General features: G+C 41.9%; 5 protein-coding genes across 7 annotated transcripts in view; 3 read left to right on the top strand and 2 right to left on the bottom strand.

Annotated features, from left to right (window-relative positions):
- herc2 (HECT and RLD domain containing E3 ubiquitin protein ligase 2) overlaps positions 1–3,637 on the bottom strand; it is a 51,023-nt gene extending 47,386 nt beyond the window's left edge. Inside the window, exons 1-4 of one of the 2 annotated variants that reach the window (XM_075484801.1) lie at positions 3,551–3,637; positions 2,519–2,627; positions 1,172–1,265; positions 854–985 (exon numbers count right to left, since the gene is read on the bottom strand). In XM_075484801.1, coding sequence (XP_075340916.1) covers positions 854–985; positions 1,172–1,265; positions 2,519–2,590 — 298 coding nt within the window. In that variant the 5' untranslated portion in view covers positions 2,591–2,627; positions 3,551–3,637. The remainder of the gene's footprint in view (positions 1–853; positions 986–1,171; positions 1,266–2,518; positions 2,628–3,550) is intronic. The other variant, XM_075484802.1, reaches the window with a different exon arrangement.
- A 281-nt stretch (positions 3,638–3,918) lies between these two features.
- Positions 3,919–5,957, top strand: nipa1 (NIPA magnesium transporter 1). The gene is made up of 5 exons (XM_075486212.1): positions 3,919–4,090; positions 4,230–4,277; positions 4,414–4,504; positions 4,643–4,800; positions 4,905–5,957. Exons 1-5 carry the CDS (start codon positions 3,958–3,960, stop codon positions 5,411–5,413), a joined length of 939 nt encoding a protein of 312 aa, XP_075342327.1. The 5' UTR covers positions 3,919–3,957; the 3' UTR covers positions 5,414–5,957.
- Positions 5,958–8,328: 2,371 nt separating this feature from the next.
- nipa2 (NIPA magnesium transporter 2) lies at positions 8,329–12,830 on the top strand. Of its 2 annotated transcripts, none has more exons than XM_075484800.1 (6): positions 8,329–8,530; positions 9,182–9,412; positions 9,825–9,881; positions 10,280–10,370; positions 11,311–11,471; positions 11,641–12,830. In XM_075484800.1, the coding sequence occupies exons 2-6, from the start codon at positions 9,274–9,276 to the stop codon at positions 12,288–12,290; spliced, it is 1,098 nt and encodes a 365-aa protein (XP_075340915.1). In that variant the 5' UTR covers positions 8,329–8,530; positions 9,182–9,273; the 3' UTR covers positions 12,291–12,830. The 2 variants fall into 2 exon arrangements, with proteins under 2 accessions (XP_075340915.1, XP_075340914.1); XM_075484799.1 differs by lacking the exon at positions 8,329–8,530 and adding an exon at positions 8,928–9,084.
- cyfip1 (cytoplasmic FMR1 interacting protein 1) overlaps positions 12,761–20,458 on the bottom strand; it is a 29,671-nt gene continuing 21,973 nt past the window's right edge. Inside the window, exons 24-31 of the mRNA XM_075484798.1 lie at positions 18,558–18,701; positions 18,278–18,368; positions 17,562–17,692; positions 17,368–17,440; positions 16,743–16,837; positions 16,378–16,616; positions 16,155–16,302; positions 12,761–13,431 (exon numbers count right to left, since the gene is read on the bottom strand). Coding sequence (XP_075340913.1) covers positions 13,267–13,431; positions 16,155–16,302; positions 16,378–16,616; positions 16,743–16,837; positions 17,368–17,440; positions 17,562–17,692; positions 18,278–18,368; positions 18,558–18,701 — 1,086 coding nt within the window. The 3' untranslated portion in view covers positions 12,761–13,266. The remainder of the gene's footprint in view (positions 13,432–16,154; positions 16,303–16,377; positions 16,617–16,742; positions 16,838–17,367; positions 17,441–17,561; positions 17,693–18,277; positions 18,369–18,557; positions 18,702–20,458) is intronic.
- Positions 20,351–20,458, top strand: part of fndc9 (fibronectin type III domain containing 9) — a 682-nt gene continuing 574 nt past the window's right edge. Inside the window, exon 1 of the mRNA XM_075484587.1 lies at positions 20,351–20,458. This exon is cut by the window's right edge and continues 574 nt beyond it. Within this exon, the coding sequence (XP_075340702.1) occupies positions 20,451–20,458 (8 nt within the window). The 5' untranslated portion in view covers positions 20,351–20,450.

Genomic DNA, 20,458 nt, shown 5'->3' with positions numbered 1-20,458 from the left:
ACAACAGATATGTATCCCAATCAAACGCCATTTATTTTACCCATGTCTAAAAAGCATATTGTGCAAAGCAAATCTCAGATTCATAACGGTTAATCAAATCGTTATAAAATATCCATCATTTTAAAGACAGGACAAATACACCCATAGCATGGATTCAGAGCAAACCTGCCACGCATCAGGATTCTGATTTCAATACAATCTGACCAGATAATGGAAAAGCAGGAAGTATGCTGTTTGAACTTTAAGCATCAATGACAGAGCTTTCCTCCATGTCACCATCCAGTTACACTCACTGTACAATAAGGATTTCCTGTCCCAGTCAATAAATAAATAGTAAAAAAATAAAAAATCCAAGGAGCTACTAGCAACACCTGCGTTCACTGGACGTGTCAGCCTGACCCCGCATACCCCCACCCTGTGCTTATCTCCCACAACCATAACATGGTCCCACCCAATTCCAGCAGTAAACATCTTGGGTGAGAGACGGTTCTCGCTGTGAACTTCATAGTAATGTCTACCAAGATTACACTCTGCGGGCTAAAAATAACCAGTCAGACGTGCAGCGTGCGAGTTGTCGTTTCAGAGTTTCCACAACTTGTGTTCCAACAAAATAAGCGCACATCAGCAGGAGTTGACAGATTGGAAATTGATAAACAGACAGTTTGGCCATGTGTTGAAATGGTGAGTATAATTGTATCTCGTCAACATTTAGGTGTTGTGAAACTATCTGGTGTCAGCATGGTATTAATTACCCAGCTCAAAAAAAAATCCAAAAAAAACCCCACAAGAGCGGCAGGGAGAAAGGAGGCCAGCCTGGTAGGTTATGGGGATGTTTTACATTCTGATTACATACCTGCTTGCCGCCCCCAATCCCATGTCTCAATGATGGACTGATGCACAGATGCTGATGTCTCCTCCTCTTCTTTCTTCTCTTTATCATTGGGCTCATCCTTCTTTTGAGTTGTAAAACAATCAGTGCAATCTTCTAAGAAAGAAAAGAAAGAAAAAAAATAGGAACTTAATCATCATCTGATCACCTGCATGGTAATAACATTACACCTGTCCCAGTATCAAATACTTTTGACAGAGTTAAGAAATGTCAGAACCAGATGGCAACCATGTGTAAATGTGTCAGAAACATAAGCGAGCGCTTATTGTGGCAGAGCCAAACCTGGGTGAGCTGATTCTTCTCCACTGAACGTTATCTCCTCATCTTTCACCATTTCATTCCACATCTCATTCAGCCCCTCGAGAGAGAATGCCCGCTGCCAAAAAAAGAAAGAAACAATTAGGACAGCATCTACATTTAAAAAAAAAAGAAAAAGTGCACTCACAACTTTAAGATTGCTTCTTCTATTCTTCACAATAAAAAGGAAAATTATAAAAGCAGCTAAAATGGACAGAAGGTCAGCTTTAAATAATCAACATTTGATATTCCAATCAACTCCTCAAAAGCATCTGAAGCATAGCCATCTTTGTGGCTCAAAAGAACAAGAATAGATCCTTCATCTCTGAAATTTAAGGGCTTATTTAAGCCCAAAAAAAAATGTATGAACACAACACACTCAAGCAAGCATGTGTGTGCCACATGCTTATCAGTACACAATTCCTGCATGGTGTTGGCTTTCACCTTGTGAAAGCCAACACTCGATTTCAAGGATCTGACATCTAAAATGGCCAAAAGCTGTCAGCTCACCGATGACATCAAAACAAGTTCTAAAGCTGCGCTTTCGTCTCCACCGAAGACAGCGTCAACAACTGGAAAACATGACTCTCGTCCCTTAAATAAAGCCTTCAATTAGGTTGCAAGCTAACTTTTAAGGTGTGTTTGTGTAGGTAACTCACACCAAAAACCTATTTTCTCAGTGGAAGTCAGCCTCCCCGGCTTCTCCATAATAATCATAAAGAAATAAAATACCTCATGATTACTACCAACATCAGTTTGTGTTTACAACACAGATATTTTTGTATCATTATAGGCTGTACTGCTTTTCATATTGCAAGAAAAACAATCGTCATCTGTGCATGAAGCTTGATGCAGCCTGCAGGTAGGTGTCTGCAGACCTGCGTTACCTGATCAGGTGTGGTAGGTCCAGCCCCTGCACTCTGAACTGTTTTTGACACAGGACATGATGTATTGTTCTATTTTCTTTCTTTTAAGACTTATGTTAACTAGTTCTGCCATGATGACAGATACGGCTCATGTCATGCCATCAACAAATTTGAAATCAAGCGGTTTCTATGAAAGAAACTAAGCATTAACTAATTAAGACAGCAAAAACAAAAAAAAAAACACAGTTAGGAATTCTGTGGCTGATTAATTGATTACATAAGCCAAGGTGGTAAAAAATGAAAAATTTCAGCCCATAAATCCAACAATGGAAACAAAGAAGAAGAAAAAAATAAATTCAGCATCGTAAAGTGTGACTGCACTTCCAAAACATCATGCCGTCTTCTTAATTGTTCAAAATAAGTCACATCTGCGTTTATCATGATTGTCTCAATCACATTTACTTACCTGTAAGTCTATCTTCAGCCATTTATCATGAAATCTCAGCTGAGCATCGAGGGTAAAAGATGGGGAAGGCATCTTTCCCTCTCCTCTCCTGGCTGCAAATGCAGCCAACCTACAAGACAAAGAAACACAAAGCCATGTTATTAGAAAAGGAAAACGTACAATCACAATCAGGAAGGAAACGGGTAATCATGACAACATAAAGGGTGTATAAAAGATGGTTGAGTTCTTGGCCCAAGACATGAAGATTCAGATAAGCATGCACGTTCACAGGCTTGTCTCCAGTCCCTTCTAACATGTAAACCTACATCCTAACAAGACATCAGCATGTTGAACTTCCACAGCCAAAGAAAAAACATTACAACCATCTACATTAATCACACAAATGTTGACAAATGGAGGGGGTGGTCTCGTTTATTTAGAAAATAGAACTTTTGTTTTTACAGCATTATGAAGGTTTCCCAAGAATGACAAATAACTTTACACCAACTGCTTTGTCTTCAGCTATGTCAATTAGCTTGTAATCTTGTCACAAAAATGACCGTTACGACATGCAAACTGTACCACACATTATCTAACATTTCATAAGCAATGCAGTAGTTTAACGACAAGGAAGTGTCAGTACGTTTAATAGAAATTGGGGAAAAACGTGGAATATTTTAGCATTAAATGCTAGCCAAAACATATTCAGTTTTAACCTTCGTTTGCGCCCGTTAGCATGTATGATCAAATATACAGTTGCACTTGGTAATAACGTACTCTGATGAAGACAGCATTTCAGAAGCTCATAATGTTTTATATACCGTTTGGTAACATTCGCATTAGCTTGACGACTGTGAGGCTAACTAGTTCGCCTGCTAAACAGCTAACACTAACATAACGTTAGCTAGCCAGGGCTAAACTAGCTCCCATCATCCAGTCAACGATGAACAAGCTTCAAACACATGACATTACACCAAAGAAGGTGCAACGCTTTGGAGAGCTTAGTAACATTGCTTATAACGTGTCCATTTTGACAACAAATTTCTAAATTACCTGCGGTCACTTCTCAAGCTATTCTCGTCCCCTCAGCTGCTTTGCTGCATTAACAAGACGTTCATAATGGATTTGATTGACAGCTCGTAGACCGGGGCACGAGGCATGGAAACAAATTACGTAGTCGTCGTAACTCGGGGATTTGGTGCGGTTGAAATACACCGTCACAGCCCGCTGAGGCGGAGTTTCTATACAAGCTAGAAACTCCGAAGGCTTTGGTTTTTACTCCGCCCGCTCGTAGCGGGAAGTGTTAAAATATGAGCGCTACTTTTAGATTCAAGGCGGGACTTAGGAGGGGCGGGGTTGGCCCAGATTGACGGTAAAATGCCCGCTGGGTGGCGCTGTATCTCAAGAAAAAATTTTAGGGACACTGTGACAATTTATGCCACAGTTAAATAACCACAGTAATGGCCGATGACTCAGGAATGCCAAGTGTTTCGTCTCAAAATACGGGAATACTAATAGCTGTGATATCAAGTTTTATTAATGGGTCGACATTTGTGCTTCAAAAAAAGGGAATATTGCGGTCTCGTGACAGAGGTAGGAAGAACAAGCAGATAACTAGATAAACATATCTGTCCGTAATGTCAGAATTGGACAAGCCGTAATGTGAAACTTATCATTAAGTTGAGGAAACCGTCGCAGGCAACGCAAACTAAACTCCATGTATTTCCTGTAGGAGGGACGTACCTCACGGACGTCGTGTGGTGGAGTGGCACACTGTGCAGTGAGTACAGTCACCTGTCAATTCGCATGAATGTTCATATAGAAAGTCGATCCAGAATTTTGTGGCTTGTCCCTAAAATAGCCTTGATCTTTGAGCATATTTAAGGCTGCCATATACTTTTCTACTATTCTTTCAGTGATTATTGGTCAAATTGGGAATTTCGTGGCTTACAACCGGGCCCCCGCTGTGATAGTTACACCTCTAGGAGCTCTTGGAGTACTATTTGGGTGAGTTTAAGCCAACTACCCATTGCTGACATCATCGTCAGCAATTAGCTCAAAGGTGCAGGGACAAGAGATAAATTTGCGGGAGTGCTTCCAGGACTGTGCTTTACAATAACCTGCTTTTTCTTCTTTTTTTTTCAGGGCTGTGCTGGCATGCTGGATCTTGGAGGAGCATTTAAACATCCTGGGGAAGCTCGGCTGCATATTATGTTGCTGTGGCTCTATTGTGCTCATCATTCATGCCCCTAAAGCTGAGGCAACTTCAAGGCTGGAACTGGAGGACAGGCTAACCGACCCAGGTGATTAAGCAAGTATTGGTTAGGAAATCAACAACAACAGCTCGTATTTTCCACCGGAATTATAACTGAGCATTTCCCCTAACATTTGATGTCTCATCCTGCAGTGTTTGTAATCTATCTCCTCTTGGTGGTCCTGCTGCTGATTGCTCTAATTGTGTGGATCGCTCCAGCTCACGGCACATCAAACATCATGGTGTACATCGCCATATGTTCCCTTTTGGGAAACTTCACCGTCCCATGCAGCAAAGGACTCGGCCTGGTAGCCCCAGACGTGTTCAGCGAAGGCCCATCGAGCACCCGAGCCCTGACTCTCTTCCTGGGCCTGCTGGGGACGCTGGCTGTCAGCATCCTGATACAGTTCTTCTTCATCAATAAGGCTTTGGAGTGTTTCAGCTCCAACATGTTCGAAGCAATATACTATGTGGCGTTCACGTCCACGGTGATTTTTGCTTCTGCTCTTCTCTTCAAGGAGTGGACTGCACTTACAATAGCTGACAGCCTTGCAATGCTCTGCGGTTTGACAACACTGTGTGTCGGAGTGGTTTTACTATGCATTTCCCAGGATGCTTTGATTAACTGGAAGAAAAAGGAGGCACGGGAAAAAATGGACTAATTAAGAGGCCTTCATGTTTACATTACTTTTGTGGCACGCTGCATTTCCCGAACCACAGACTTTGTTTGCTCTGTGTTGTACTACCTCCGGTTTAAGTGACCAAAAGTACAATATATATTTAATTAGTTTCATGAAATAGTAACAAATGTAAGCGCACAATAGCGTTATGTATTTACACATTGATTCCTTCCTTAAGTTTCATGAATGTATATGAATTCCACAGTCATTCCAGAAAATCATACTGAGAAAACTCAGTAGAGATTTTACAGCACTGTGCAAAAGTCTTGAGCCAACAGTCATGGTAAATAGATAAAGCCATATTATTGAAACATCCACAAACAATAATGGAAATACAGCATATGAGACAAAAACAGTTTGTACAATTCTAACAAGCATGAAAGTCAAAATCAGATATGCCAAGTTTTCAGCTCACAGATATTTGAGAATCACCTTGTTGGTGCCAAAATATTATTTTATGTCTGTGTGACAAAGTGGGGAGTGACACCATTTATCACCAAAGGCATTAAACCTAATTCTGTCTTGACTTAAGTATTTTAGCGTTATTTTGTCAGTGGTCAGTGGACACTTCCTATCCCGGGTTTTTTTTGTGTTGTACTTCCTACTTGACCTTTTTTTTTTTTTTTTTAGTTAAAATACAGTAACATCTGTTAAATTAAGACCATTAAGTATTTAGTTAACAATCTTTACTGCTTAACATTTGTTTGGTCATTTGTGAACTTACCTTGTGTTCAAGGGGCCATGTTTTATAGCCTGTATGAGGCCCCAAAGCATCATGGGGGGTGACTCTACTGCGCATGCTCTATGGGCCGCATAACACGGAAGTAAACCCGGAAGTCAAACTTTTTTGGCATGCCCCAGGCGAGCAACTTCATTCAAATTAACGGCGGCCATTTTGCAGTCCCTTATCCAGTTAATATAATACATCAATGCTTTAGACTTAAAGGGATAGTTTGCCTCTTTTGACATGAAGCTATATGACATCCCATACTAGCAACATTATTTATGAACATTTTCTTACCTCCCGCTGCGTCCTGTGAGCCGAATTCCAGCCAAGTTTTGGCGTTGATGAAGGTAGTCCGGCTAGTTGGCTGGGGTTTAAAAAATAAAGCGTTTTGCTTCTCAAAACAATATGCGTTCAAAAGAGTAATACATTTGCATCACAAAATCGTTCATCCAGAAAAAGTCAGACCTCACAATCGCTTGGTGCTATTTTCTCTCTCCCTTCGTATAACTACGGGCTGTGTAGACCGTGCAGACCGAACAATAAACACCGTAACAGGTGCGGCTATCGGCAGGTGGCTGCAAACATTGATATGAAGGGAGAGAAAATAGGGCCAAGCGATTGTGAGGTCTGACTTTTTCCTGCACAACGATTTTGTGATGCAAATGTATTACTCTTTTGAACGCATATTGTTTTGAGAAGCAAAACGCTTTATTTTTCTAGCCCCAGCCAACAAGCCGGACTACCTTCGTCAACGCCAGCTTCATGTCAAAAGAGGCAAACTATCCCTTTAATGACATCATAAAAGAGACAAAGTAGAAGGATATTTAAGGCTGGACTATTGGTCTGTAGGGGGGCTGTGACCATGTGGCTGGGTGCATGTGGTTTGAGTCTAGTTATATTTAGTTGACAAAATTAAGCTTTTAGTTAAGATGTTTGTTTGTAAGTTGTTGTTTTTTTTAGTGTGTGTGTGCATACATACATTTGAGAATAAACACCTCGCCAAGGAAGACATCTGACTGCTGCCGCTTGACACACTACTGGTTCGTCCCTTGAGTTAGGTGCCTTTTATTCATAGATCAGTGTTAAGTGGCTTTACTAACAAATGAAAAAAGCTTTCCTCTGAAAACGGTCGGGTACAATGACCGGACTGAAAATGTGTGGAAAAGCAGCCGAAGAAAAACTTTTAAAAGACCTTCCGGAAGTCTTTAGAGCTATTGCTCAAGGAAACTTTAAAAGACTACAAGGAAGTCTGGCTGCTTGGAAGTTAAATACAAATAAATTAGGGACGGGCTCAAGACTTTTGAACATTACTGTACCAGCAAGCACAAATGTGGTTGGTGGACTAACAACATTATGATCGAACCCCATTTCAGATGGGTAATAAAGTAGGTAACAGAACATTGTAAAGGGTTCCGTTTACTTTCCCACAGGATCTTAATGGGAGCCTTAAATGGCCTCCCTGTCTCAGTGCCAGACTTTGTCAGGGTCGAATCACTCAGAGTGTAGGTGAATAATTCAGGGTAATTTCAGTAACGGTCTCTTGTGTGCAGGACTTGTATTGAAGATGAGTATCAGCAGTGGCTTTTTTATTTTTCATTTCTTTCTTCTTTTTTTTTTGGCAAACGAAATTATTTGTAAAACAGTGACCACAAGCTGTTTAGTCACTGTGGTAAACGAGGATACAGGTTTTAAATGTCTGCTTAACATTGTTGAGATTTCTCAATGACTTTATGATAATGTCAGGCCAGTGCAATTGTCTTTGATTACAAGCTTCATGAGTCATCTGATTAAGTGGCTTTCTTGATTTTAAATGTATGAAACTAAATCCAATAAAACAGCCACTTATTGTCATCGCTTGTAAAATTTGTTGGCTTTTGTTTAATTACTAATCATATATCGTAAATAGATTTTAACCACCTCCCTGTCCATCTGTTCGTTGGTTAATTTAACCATTCATTAAAATGTGGTACTTCCACCCATCCCACTGTTTTTGGCTGCCCGGGAGAACGACCCTATTATTGTTTTTAAATAACACTTTTTACTGTTTGTTCTAACAAAAACATAGGTTTCTAATTAAATGCCTTCGTTATTACTCTGAAGTGTCAGGTTCCCACGCAGTCTGTAAATGATTTCTGTGCTACTGGATTTCAGCCTGCGGAGGGCACACAGTTCAACGGCCACTTCTCCCCTGATAAGCAGAAGAAGAGCCTCGCAGTGCGGCATTCGTTAAACAGTCTGTGTCGGTGCTGGCTGAATGTGGAGGGAACAGTACGTGATGGTTGTCAACAGAGCCAAGAGGCAGGCTAGCTAGTAGCTATCCTTTTCCTGCTACTATTCTCTTCGTGTCGAGGAAACCTGCCGCCTTTGAACAGGTAATGAACTAACGCCATGACTTCTCAAACGGACCAAGCGAGCGACTCAAGAGACTTTGCTAGCCAGGAAGCTAGCTCCGGTGCTCTATTAAGCTAACATGTCTAGCAGGGAGGCTGTAGCTAATTATAAACTTGAGTCTTCTGAGTGGGGCGGAAAGGAGCCAGTGCCACAGCAAACGTGAAAGTAGTGTTCGCCATTACAGTAGGTAATGGCGACGTAACAAGTAAAAGTGTAATCTTATGACTGGGCGTCCTCAGGTTAGCTCGTTAATAGACTGCACCTAGCGTGCCCTGGTGGCTAGTCACTTCCTGAATTCCAAAGTCTTGAAATAAGTTAATTTACATAGCAGGTGACGGAGTTGCACAATGCTTTGTTTTTTATACCTGAACACCACCCGAAAAACTTGCTTGCCATTCAGCAGTCATTCCTATGTGTTTGTTTGGGACCAGCCGGTAGCAGATACTAGATGCTCCTTGATGTTATATTTCTTTGATGGATTCTTCATACTTGTCAAATGAGGGTTTTCCACTTTGTAATTTCTCCTGTGAAAGTGGTAGGTGTCTGCTGTGATGGTGATATTGAGAGTGTGACTTCCCCCCCCACAGCAGCTGATGAGTGTTGCCTTTGTATTCCCTGTGCTCTGCTCTCAGGTGTCTGGGCTGGCCAGAACTGCACTTTTGGTCAGCATCTTCCCTGTTTGCTCGTAGATGTGAGAGATCACACAAACGCATCCAGCCTCACAATGGGTCAAGACAGGGGGAAGTATGATTTCTACATCGGTCTGGGATTGGCCATCAGTTCCAGTATCTTCATCGGAGGCAGTTTTATCTTGAAGAAGAAAGGACTTCTGAGGCTGGCCAGGAAGGGATCGATGCGGGCAGGTACTGACCTTTTTTTGAGCGGTTTACCGCATTATAACTAACCCCAAGAGACTAACATTTCAACTTTGTCAGTCAGATTAGGGGCACTCCCTGCTCTTGTTGTGCTTCCCTGAGAGCCAGCGATGAAGTCAGACCAGTTGCAACAGCTCAGTAACAATCGTGCTCGGCCCTCCCTTACATTATAGGCTGGTTTGACTCTGCTCACAGGCGTAGGGTGTGTTTTAGTTATCAACACTTTAAACACCTAGTAATCATTCACTTAAATATTACATTTGACCTTCCATGCCAGTTAAAAGCAGCTGCCTGACGAGCAGTCAGTGTGATTGCATAATTCAGGTTTTATACACATACTATTATTGAAATGAGAGGATTTTTGTGTGATGTGTTGTTGTTGTTTTGCTTTTCTTTTTAGGCCAGGGTGGTCATGCATATCTAAAGGAATGGCTGTGGTGGGCTGGTTTGTTATCAAGTAAGTGACAAGTGCCTGCAGAAGAAACCTTTTTACATTATACAGAACATACAGTTCTGAGATTTCCTAGATAAACGATGTCAAGGATGCTTGAAAGCATATGTTTTTGTATGTGTAGGTAATATATAAGCTCACAGCTGAGCTCACTGCTATCTTTGTTGTTTCAAAGTGCAGTAGGTCATCACGGTGCAGTAATATGTGTTATAACATGCCTGGATGTTCTATAAACTTGTCTTCCAACATAACCCCGGTTTAAAGTCTGATTTCTAAATGTCTTCTTACATTTCAGTTGTCCTTGTACTTAATATTGATGCAACACAGTAAACATCAAGCTGTATTGCATCATATTTTTCCGTCTCAGTTTTAATTTGGTGTGTCTGTGTCCTAACCTTTTACAGTGGGTGCTGGGGAAGCTGCCAACTTTGCAGCGTATGCTTTTGCTCCTGCGACTCTGGTCACCCCTCTGGGAGCCCTCAGCGTGCTTGTCAGGTACGGCACAGACGACTTGCTGCATAAACTCCACACTTAAAGGATAAGATCGGTTTTTTGACATTGGGCCCTTGATTTCACATTATAACATGTTGTTCTACTCACCCCTGCTTGTTGTTGAACATTTGGAGCTGTTCCGAAGATATTCGAGAGGCGTCTGGCTGCTCTCTTGAGATATTCGGCCATGAAACGGTTTCCTATGGGCAAGCTTATACAGGCACAAACTATGCTGTTTATAATTTATTAATTACTCTACACTAGCACTGATAACGTGGAGGTGCGTCGCTTACTTAAAAAAATCCGGGTTATTGTAATTTTGATTTTTTTGTCGTAAAGTGGGTGTTACTGACGTCATCGTCGTGCTACTGCCACAGACAGCCCACAGACCTGCTGCCTATTTATTCATTCGGCTAAAATTCAAAATTAGTAACCCGGATTTTTTTAAGTAAGCGACGCACCTCCACGTTATCAGTGCTAGTGTACAGTAATTAATAAATTATAAACAGCATTGTTTGTGCCTGTATAAGCTTGCCCATAGGAAACCGTTTCATGGCCGAATATCTCAAGAGAGCAGCCAGACGCCTCGCGAATATCTTCGGAACAGCTCCAAATGTTCAACAACACGCAGGGGTGAGTAGAACATCATGTTATAATGTGAAATCAAGGGCCCAATGTCAAAAAACCGGTCTTATCCTTTAAGCCTTGTGAAGAAGGTTGAGGGATCAGGATTGATAACATTGCTAACACACAAAAACAATAAGAGGAGGATTTGTTTACATTTCAGTATTAATGGCCCTGCATAAAACATGGTGTGGCATCTTTTCACAGCTGTGTTTCGGCCAAATATATGCCTTCAAAGCTGCAAAACACGTGTGGCTCTTCCTGTTTTTCTCCCAGTCCAACTCGGCCTCACAGATTTCCTTTACAACTGTTGTTGCAGTGCGGTGCTGTCGTCATACTTCCTGACAGAGCGGTTAAACTTGCACGGGAAGCTCGGCTGCATGCTCAGTATCCTGGGCTCTACCACTATGGTCATTCATGCCCCGCAGGAGGAAGAAATCAGCAGCCTCGAACACATGGCCAAAAAGCTGGTTGACCCAGGTACAAAAGGAATTGGGCTTTATTCAGTCAAGAAGTATATATATTTTTTGTATCTAAATGTGAAGATATTTGAAAGACAATTCAAAGCAAACACTAAATTTATCCTTGAAAAATGATGCCAAACTATTTTTTTCTCTGATTCACTCCACCTCTCCTCTCTCTTTAACAGGGTTTTTAATCTTTGCTACTCTCGTCATCATCGTGGCTCTGATCTTCATATTTGTGGTGGGTCCCCGTCACGGTCAGACCAATATCCTCGTCTACATCACCATCTGTTCCGTGATCGGGGCGCTCTCCGTGTCCTGCGTCAAAGGACTGGGCATCGCCATCAAGGAAGCAGTGGCAGGGAAAAGCGTTGTGAGAAACCCATTGGCGTGGGTCTTGCTTCTGGGTCTGGTGGGCTGTGTGAGCACACAGATCAACTACCTAAACAAGGCCCTGGACATATTCAACACCTCCCTGGTGACGCCCATCTACTATGTGTTTTTCACCACGTCGGTGCTCACCTGCTCCGCCATCCTCTTTAAAGAGTGGGAACACATGAGCGCAGACGACGTGATCGGTACACTCAGCGGTTTCCTCACCATCATTGTGGGCATCTTCCTGCTACATGCCTTTAAAGACGTTAGCGTTAGCTTAGCCAGTCTCGCAGTGTCCATGAGGAAGGAGGAACGGGCCTGTCCTGCCGCGAACGGTGTGGCCTCCCACAGCAGCTATGAACTGCTACATAACGAGTCCACCGAGGACGTTGAAAGCAGGGAAATGGGTTTGCCTTTTGATAGCGTCTCCAGAAGGAACGGAGCAATGACTTCCTCGTAGGATCTTTCTTTTATTTGATTCAACCATGGCATTGTTGTAGACATGGTTTAGGAAAACAATGAGACAATCAACTGTGAGGTGGGTGATGTGGACAGACCAGTGGATTGTATTCATTTTAATTTGCCTTACTTTTCTCAGAATATGACTCTGTCGTGTTCACTTACAGAACTTAATTTCATTCCTCTGTAGCTCTGTAAATAAGTTTTTTTTTTTTTTAAAGGAAATGTTTTGTTACATGTACATGCATTTTCACGCACTGACTTACTTTCTATGAATCAAAAAGATAAGTTTTAATATATATTCTGTATGAAGTCCTGCTGATAACAACCACATTTGATAGGACAGTCACAGATTTGAGCTTTAGTGATACTTGAAAGTAACAATTTATGTTAGAAGTCATTCTGAATTGTTCTCTTTTTGGGGGGGTGTGGGGTAGTTTCTACATAAAAAGCTCTCGATATGAACCAACAGATTTGTTACATATTTATTGAATTAAAATGTTTCAAACACAAAGGCACAGTGAATAAATGCTTAACAGTATGAGCTTTGTTACTTTTCACTTTCCTTTAAAATGTTTAGCATGCATGTTCAACAGTGTAGAAAGTACAAATTCAGACTTACTTAAAATAGGTTATTATTCACCCTTAGTATTCCACCACTGCAAACCCTTAAATACTCTGATCTGATAAAACTTAATTTCCCTCCCTGATCTATAGCTTCCTGCAAGTAAAAAACAAAGAATAGTTCATCCAAAAAGGTAGTATCTATTCTTTTCCAATAAGGCACAAGTGAATACAAAAAGAAAAAAAAAGACAAAAACATCTTGACAAAAAATAAAAAGTGGCCCAACTTATTACATTTAATGGTCCTTTGCTACCGAAGACAAAGGAAAATCAGGAGAAATATTTGTGGATAGTCTGGTAATGCTGACAGTGTTTGGAAGGTCACGCTGGTCCACGTTATCGACGGCGGCACCTCAGCTGCTGGCGAGGGACTGGTGTATCGGAGGCTGGAAGCATCGGACGTGTTCCACCGGCATGTTCTCTCCATCTCCAGACTTCATGTACTTGTTCAGGATGGCAAAGATCTCGTTGTTGAGGACTTGGAATTTGCGGATTCTGTCCACCATCTTCTTCAGAGGCTAAAGAGGGACAAGACGAATACACAGAATTCAGCTCATTTAATCCGTCAGTCGCTACATGAGCTGTGCTTTTGCTCACGTACACAAATCCCAATGTTTTATCTCAAGTCTCTATGCAGGAAGAGACAAAATTTCACTGGGGGGGATGCTCACTAATAATTACATGTGTTCAACAGTTTGGTAAATGGCTCCAAGTCACCTCCTTCCTTTGGCACTGTTAAAGCCAAAAATCACCAGCCAGCATTTGCAAAGCTTTTAACGTGTTGGATGATAAAGACATAATGAAGGACTAACGAGTGGGTGCAGTGATAAGTAGTGTTATCACACAGGAATAATATTCAGATGCAGTTCTCAAAGTGTCAAACTATTCTTTTAACTGTTTTACTGGTGGGTTTGGTACCAACCAGCTTGATGGCATTTTTTTTATTTTTTTTCACTCCACAAATCAGAGGGTTATTTCCTCAGAGGATCCAGGTGAAGTGCATGACGGAGCAGTTCGTCAAATACAGACGAGTCGGCCTCAAAATAAGAATTAGTGTGTTGGATCTATCAGTGCAACAGTCCGATTTAATCTGACAGTTTATCAGACTGAATGGTACCAAGAACAGTTTTTAAAGCTGATTTAAACAATATTAAGTACAGATATGAACTGATATTTCAAAAAGCAGTTGGATTTATAATGCAGAGAGCCAAGCAGCTGCAGACGATGAGTATTCTTTTAGTGATAATTGGTTCCTCTGTGCTGCAGGCTACAAGGACTCAGATGCAAGAATGAAGGAATCGAACATCTGGTACGCAGACAGTTGTGCACTTTTCATCTCCCAAGTTAAAGGGGAACTCCGGGGCATTTGAAGCACAATCCCATTGCTAGAGGTTGTCAAATACTGACAGTAGGACACAGACAGGTGCAAATCGGCGCTCCCTGTGCGGAGATTGCGCTGTTTGCGCAGCCTGTCATGCGAGGCTAATACGTGGTGGCTTAGGGGCAAGAGCTAAACCTTCCACGTAAAACAACAACTTGCACACTGCAGAAACGTCACACCACTTTATAAACCACCCGGCAATAAAGTCACAAGCCTTACCATCAAAACCATATGCATGGTTCTCACATTACTGGCATGGGAACGTTACAAAACAACTTTATAAACAGCATGTCACTTACCGGTTGTCGGTATGCTCGCGCATGTGAAAGCCCAAAACAGTCAATGGACGATAATCCCATATACAAAGCAATTATTTTCTCTAGAAAAACTGCGTTCAAGTATTTAAAACATTACAACAATACATGCCCAGTAATATTGTTGTAATGTTTTAAATACTTGAACGCAGTTTTTCTAGAGAAGATAATTGCTTTGTATTTGGGAGTATCGTCCATTGACTCTTTTGGGCTTTCACATGCGCGAGCCTACAACCAGCCGGTGAGTGACATGCTGTTTATAAAGTTGTTTTGTAACGTCCCCATGCCAGTAATGTGAGAACCATGCATATGGTTTTGATGGTAAGGCTTGTGACTTTATTGTCGGATGGTTTATAAAGTGGTGTGACGTTTCTGCAGTGTGCAAGTTGTTGTTTTACGTGGAAGGTTTAGGACTTGCCCCTTGGCCACCACATATTTGGCTAGCATGACAGGCTGCGCAAACAGCGCAATCGCCGCACAGGGAGCGCCGATTTGCACCAGTCTGTGTCCTACTATCAGTATTTGACAACCTTTAGCAATGGGATTGCGCTTCAAATGCCCCGGAGTTCCCCTTTAAAAGAGATCCGACTGAAAAACAGCCAAATTTAAAAAAAAAAAAAAAAAAAAAAAAGCTTTTTGTGGAGAACTGAACACTTATCAGCGCAGAATTGAGTTATTTACTTGAGTATGTCCAACGCGGTGACACTGGACAGTAAGAAAACACTCGGGACATTCTGCAGCTTCTAACATTCGCTGTGGGAGATCATGTATGAATAACCAAAACCATGGCACGCAAGTTGTTTTTAAGTTACTTGAAAGGTGATTTTGTCAGATGACACTGCGGTTATAAAATCAGGATTTTATAAGAGCAGAGCGACAGTCTGGAAATGCTTTGAGTGACCACAAGTTGACACGTAGGCTTAATGGGCTGATCTTTAGTCAAGTTCTGACACATTTAGTCACCTGACAAAAGAAACTTGAAAAACATGTGAATGTGACTAGCTTCACTGGGCTGCATTAATATACACTTATTCTCTACTGTTTTTACAAAAAGAGCCAAAAAGATGAAACTTTGGAGCGTGTTTGGCGCACCTAGGCCCATCTGAATCTAACACATAATTTGGGTGCAAGTCTGGTTTTAAGAAACTATTTTAATCAGACTAACATGTGTAAATGTGCTTAATATACTAGTTTGTGTGGTAGATTTGCCCTCTTTTACCAATAATGCTTTTTGTTGATTCAAGTATTCAAATAGGATCTTGTACAGACCAGTAACGGTGATCTGACAGGAGCTGGTGCAGCAGCATGCGTGAAACTGTTGAGTATTTCACGCTAAAATATTATACTTACAGTCGATGTTGGGTGCACCAGAAGGTAGTGCAAGTACAACATTAAAATCTTTATTATAATCCTGAGCTAAACGTCACTAAGTTGTTGATCGAGTACTGAAAATGATAAGGTTGTACATCCAAACCTAAGCCGGTCATGTGACGATCACAGATTAAGAGGTTGTGTAATAGTGTTGCTCATCGTCTCTCCAACTCACCACACTCTTGATGACCTCATCTTTGCCGTCGTGCTTCTGCACTTTGAGAAGGTGATAGCTGAAGTCGAGGATGTCAAAGCGTCTCTGTTGTCCCAGGAGGGCGATGATCATGCAGCCGGCCCAGTGGAGGCCATCTCCAAAGCACTGCCTGCAGAAAGAATGGGGTAAAGCTGTGGCACTTCAAATCTCATCTGGTTGTGACGCGTTTAGCTGCTGCACTCACTCCACTGTGAACTCATGGGCTCCCACGGGGATGCAGTACACAAACTGCATGGCGCTCCAGAGCCGGTGGAACTCGACGCATTCGTCAACGTGCATCACGCCGTTACTAGGCAACGGCCCGCGCCAAATCGGGTCGTCCAAGAAACCTCGCACGCGTGTCAGTATGACTTCGAACATGGACAAACCGCAGCACAGCCTCTCTTTGGTCAGCAGGTCGCCCTCACGAGCGATGGCTATTTGCTAAAGTAGAAGACATATCGAGTGACTAAAGTAGCATAAACATCGCTCGGTCGGGATGTTTAATTTAGAGAGCAACAACACCGACTCTCCTGCCAAAGCTTAGCTTCATTTTGATGCTGCTTGTACCTGCGGAGTTCCAAGGCGCTCTATCAGTGGAACCATGTGCAGCGCTGTGTATTTCGCCTCCAAGCGTTTCATCTTGGCATCCAGGCGTTCCCCTTCTGCACAGCAACGAAGAACGGAAGAATAAAACAGATAACCAAGTTTATTTGGCAACAATTTTATCTTCCGCAACAATTATTGTCACACCCCCCATTAGTACCCCCCGTGACTTCCCAGGGAGTTCTGACCCCATTTGTGGAACTAGTAGCATAAGGAATGAGTGGTGATATGGTGGTAACATTAAGAAATCCCACTGAAAAAATAATAAATAATAATAATAAATAAAAAAACTCAAACCCACTGCATAATGTGTCGTTTTTCACACTGCAGTATTGCCTTTGGACATGGACATACAACACTCTACCACCTCAGTTCTCTGTTGCTCGTTTTTAAATTCATTTAAATGATTGTTTCTGTAAAGCTATATTCTTTTAATGCTTCTTACACTCCCTGCTGCAATGCTTTTATTTTATGTGAAGCACTTTGAATTGTTTTGTACATGAAATGTGCTATACAAATAAATTTGATTTGATTTAAACACCACTGACACTTCTTCACCAAACTTTGGTGCATAACATCCTGTTTTTACCTTTGACGTGGACTCTGGGAAGAATGTTCTGGAAAGGCGCCGCATGCAGCAAATCGCAAACTTCTTCCTGCGACTTGAAGCAAGAAACCGTAAAAATGTTACACAACTGCCACGTAAAAAAAACAAAAAAAAAACACACTGAGACGTGAACACATTTGTGGTGCTTTGCTTTAGGACCATACTGTGATCCGTACCAGACTCTGCTCACTCAGCAGGCAGAACAGCATGGCGTTGCCCACCTCCCTCAAGTTCTGGAAACACACCGTCTTGAGCTCAGCGTACTCGACAATGTCCTTCAGCTGGTGGTGAAAGAATTCCAGGATGCCTGAAATGAAATACAGCCTTGTTGTCTCACCTCCCATCTTATTACAAACATCCATCACAGTGGCAGGTTGGCACATGCAGCATAGAGGAAGTGTCAGCTCTATCCTCTCAAATCACAAGGACGTCTGAAATGAAGGTTCTGCGTCAGTGCTTCCCATCTATAATCTCCTGCATTAAACTATTTTGGTAATATGTTGTGTAGATGTTGCTCTCGGTTCATTTAAGCATATGTTTTTACATTGTGTTTTTTCCTGTCAATTTAAGGCTTCAATTAAAGCATGTAAATAGCCCATTTTCAATTAAAAGAGCAGCTGCGATAATAATAATAATATATTTTATTTATAATGCACTTTACATCAATTTAATGACCTCAGAGTGCTACATCTTAAAACTAGCAAAAAAAAATGCTACCTCCTGACTCACAACATTTAGGGTGAACGAGCACGGCCAGTTCTAGTGTACGTTTACTTTCAAACTTGCTTTGGCGTGGAACAACAACTGAATACATAGCACACTGAAATGTTAAAAATTGGATTCTGCACTGAAACGACAGACTCAACAGAGTCGAGGATACATTTTCACCTACCAGGGGAGCCGTACTCATGGCGTGGAAGTCTGCAAATCTTGGGCATCACCTCCATCAGGGTCTTCACATACTGCATTATGGTGCCCTGAAGCTGCACAATTAAAGGAAATAATCCCTCACTTAGTAAACAGTGATGGAAAACAGACACACAAGCTGGACCTATGATAATTGCATTATTTCAACTCTTTATATAATAACTTAGGACCATGTGATAATGGAAAAAGTGGCCTTCTTTTCTTGTGTAACGGTGTGTAGGAGGCCTGGGTTCAGTCACACTCACCAGGCTTTTGACAACCTTAAGCAGTTCTTCCATCACCACGGCGATGCCCTGGTAGCCCAGCAGTCGGCACATCACTTTGATGTGCGGGGGGCCCAGAAAGTTCCTGTAGGAGCCGAAAATGCTGCTGTACGCCAGGTTCAAGGTCTGTAAGCAGAGAAAAACAGCAGATCATCAGATATAGTTCAGCACCTGTATAAAGCGGCGCTTTCAGCTGAAGTAACACACAAACAGGCTCCATGTAAATGTTAACCAAGATGTTTACCCTGTACAGCATGCTGGTTTTACATATTCTGTGCTCAGGAAGTTCAAATGCGCCTGATTTATGAGACCTCTCGAGTGCAGACTTTGGATGGCGGCAGAATGGACCTTTAGAGTTAAAGATGCAATGGATCATTTTCACAGCAGGTACAGGTGGAAACCTTTGCTTTACAGAAAATAAAAGTGCCAGTGCAGCATTAGGATCGTCCTCTGGGGACTCCAAATAGCTGCGCTAACCCTAATCTTCATGACAGTCTGGCCAGCAGGCGTTTAGAGATGTTGCTGCAGAATGAACAGTTTGACAGATTGATCGACCAGCCGAACCCTCATTTCATCTCCTCCCCAGACCTCGCCACTAGATACTCCAGATACGACGGCACGTAGCACGCGGAGTGTCGGTGAAGAGGAAATTACTGATTTGTATCACAATGCTGCCTCCAGATTGTTTATCAAGGCCAGAAAATAGAAATGGAAGACGATACCTGGGCAAATTATGACCCATCTGGATGCAAATTGTACTTTTTCCTAACATCAAGAGCAGGAGATTTCAGCCCTCTCCCCCCTGCTGGCAGACTGGTGAAGCTTCAGCTGCTTTAATCCACTAAAACTCCCTCTGGTGTGGCAGCAGCTGAGATAAAGACACGCTGATCTCTGCTTCAGTCCTGCACAGCTGCATGTTGCATCAGGGATCTTTAAACGGTGACAGCAGAATAAATGACTTGAATATCAGCTGCACGGAATAATCTGAACACACGGCTCCGGTTGTGCTCCCTGCTGGTACCGTTTTCCCGGTAAGTCTCCATCTTATCGTTTATATGCCGATTAACTTTGTTATTGTAGAAACAAATGTATTTTGTATGAGCTGACGAATCTGATCTGAAGTGTGAGCATGAGTAAAAACATCCCTTTGCAATTTTCTTGTTAAGTTTCAGCTAATTTACAAAAGCTCACGTAGTATGAAGCAACAAGAACACAAAACTACACGAAGCGGTTGAAACTAAACTTTGAGCACCACACCCACTCACAATGCAGCTCAACAGAAGGAAGCAAAGTGAAAATTATTCAACCCAGTACTGAACTTTAAATAACCCAAATCTTCTTCACAAGCATTTATTTGATTTATTAATATTTATTTGACTTATTTTGTCTTCTTTTGGAGAACGCTGCATTTTTCTGTATTTGTTATAAATAACAGATAAATCGGTGGTCAAACCAGAACCAGTGCTGAGTCTTTACATCATAATAGCTGAGAGATAATCACCTGTCTTTTAACAGATGAGCCTCTTTAGAAACAATCCTGCGTTGTATAATTTGGTGAACATCTGCACACGGTCTCGTCATCCCTTAGCACTGCCTGGATAATCCTTTGTATATTGCTTATTACGCTCTGATCAGATCTTTCTACCTTGCATCATGCGAGTCGCGAATGACTGGCTCACTGGGACATTTTTATTATGCTAATATTTGCAATTTGAGCTTTACAGAAGTCAAAATGGTCAGTAAAGGCTTTGATAAGCACTTGTTTGTTTGGTCTGTGTCTTGATTTGGTTTCCGTCACCTCTTTTCCACTTCATTTTCACAGGAAAACTGTAAAAACCAAGACAACCTCGCTCGTATTGACGACAGCTCCTCATAATGGGAGT

Source organism: Odontesthes bonariensis, chromosome 15 (genome assembly GCF_027942865.1).
Source record: "Odontesthes bonariensis isolate fOdoBon6 chromosome 15, fOdoBon6.hap1, whole genome shotgun sequence".
NCBI lineage: Eukaryota > Metazoa > Chordata > Actinopteri > Atheriniformes > Atherinopsidae > Odontesthes > Odontesthes bonariensis.
The sequence above is the reverse complement of the archived record's forward strand: the minus strand, read 5'-3'. Positions and strand labels throughout refer to the sequence as shown.

Excerpts from the sequence above, each read along its gene's own strand:
- nipa1 (XM_075486212.1), top strand. The coding sequence starts at position 3,958 with ATGGCCGATGACTCAGGAATGCCAAGTGTTTCGTCTCAAAATACGGGA. Across the intron at positions 4,505-4,642 it reads GCTCTTGGAGTACTATTTGG|GGCTGTGCTGGCATGCTGGA; the intron begins GTGAGTTTAAGC and ends TTTTTTTTTCAG. Across the intron at positions 4,801-4,904 it reads GGACAGGCTAACCGACCCAG|TGTTTGTAATCTATCTCCTC; the intron begins GTGATTAAGCAA and ends CTCATCCTGCAG.
- nipa2 (XM_075484799.1), top strand. The coding sequence starts at position 9,024 with ATGGATTCTTCATACTTGTCAAATGAGGGTTTTCCACTTTGTAATTTC. Across the intron at positions 10,371-11,310 it reads GCCCTCAGCGTGCTTGTCAG|TGCGGTGCTGTCGTCATACT; the intron begins GTACGGCACAGA and ends CTGTTGTTGCAG. Across the intron at positions 11,472-11,640 it reads CAAAAAGCTGGTTGACCCAG|GGTTTTTAATCTTTGCTACT; the intron begins GTACAAAAGGAA and ends TCTCTTTAACAG.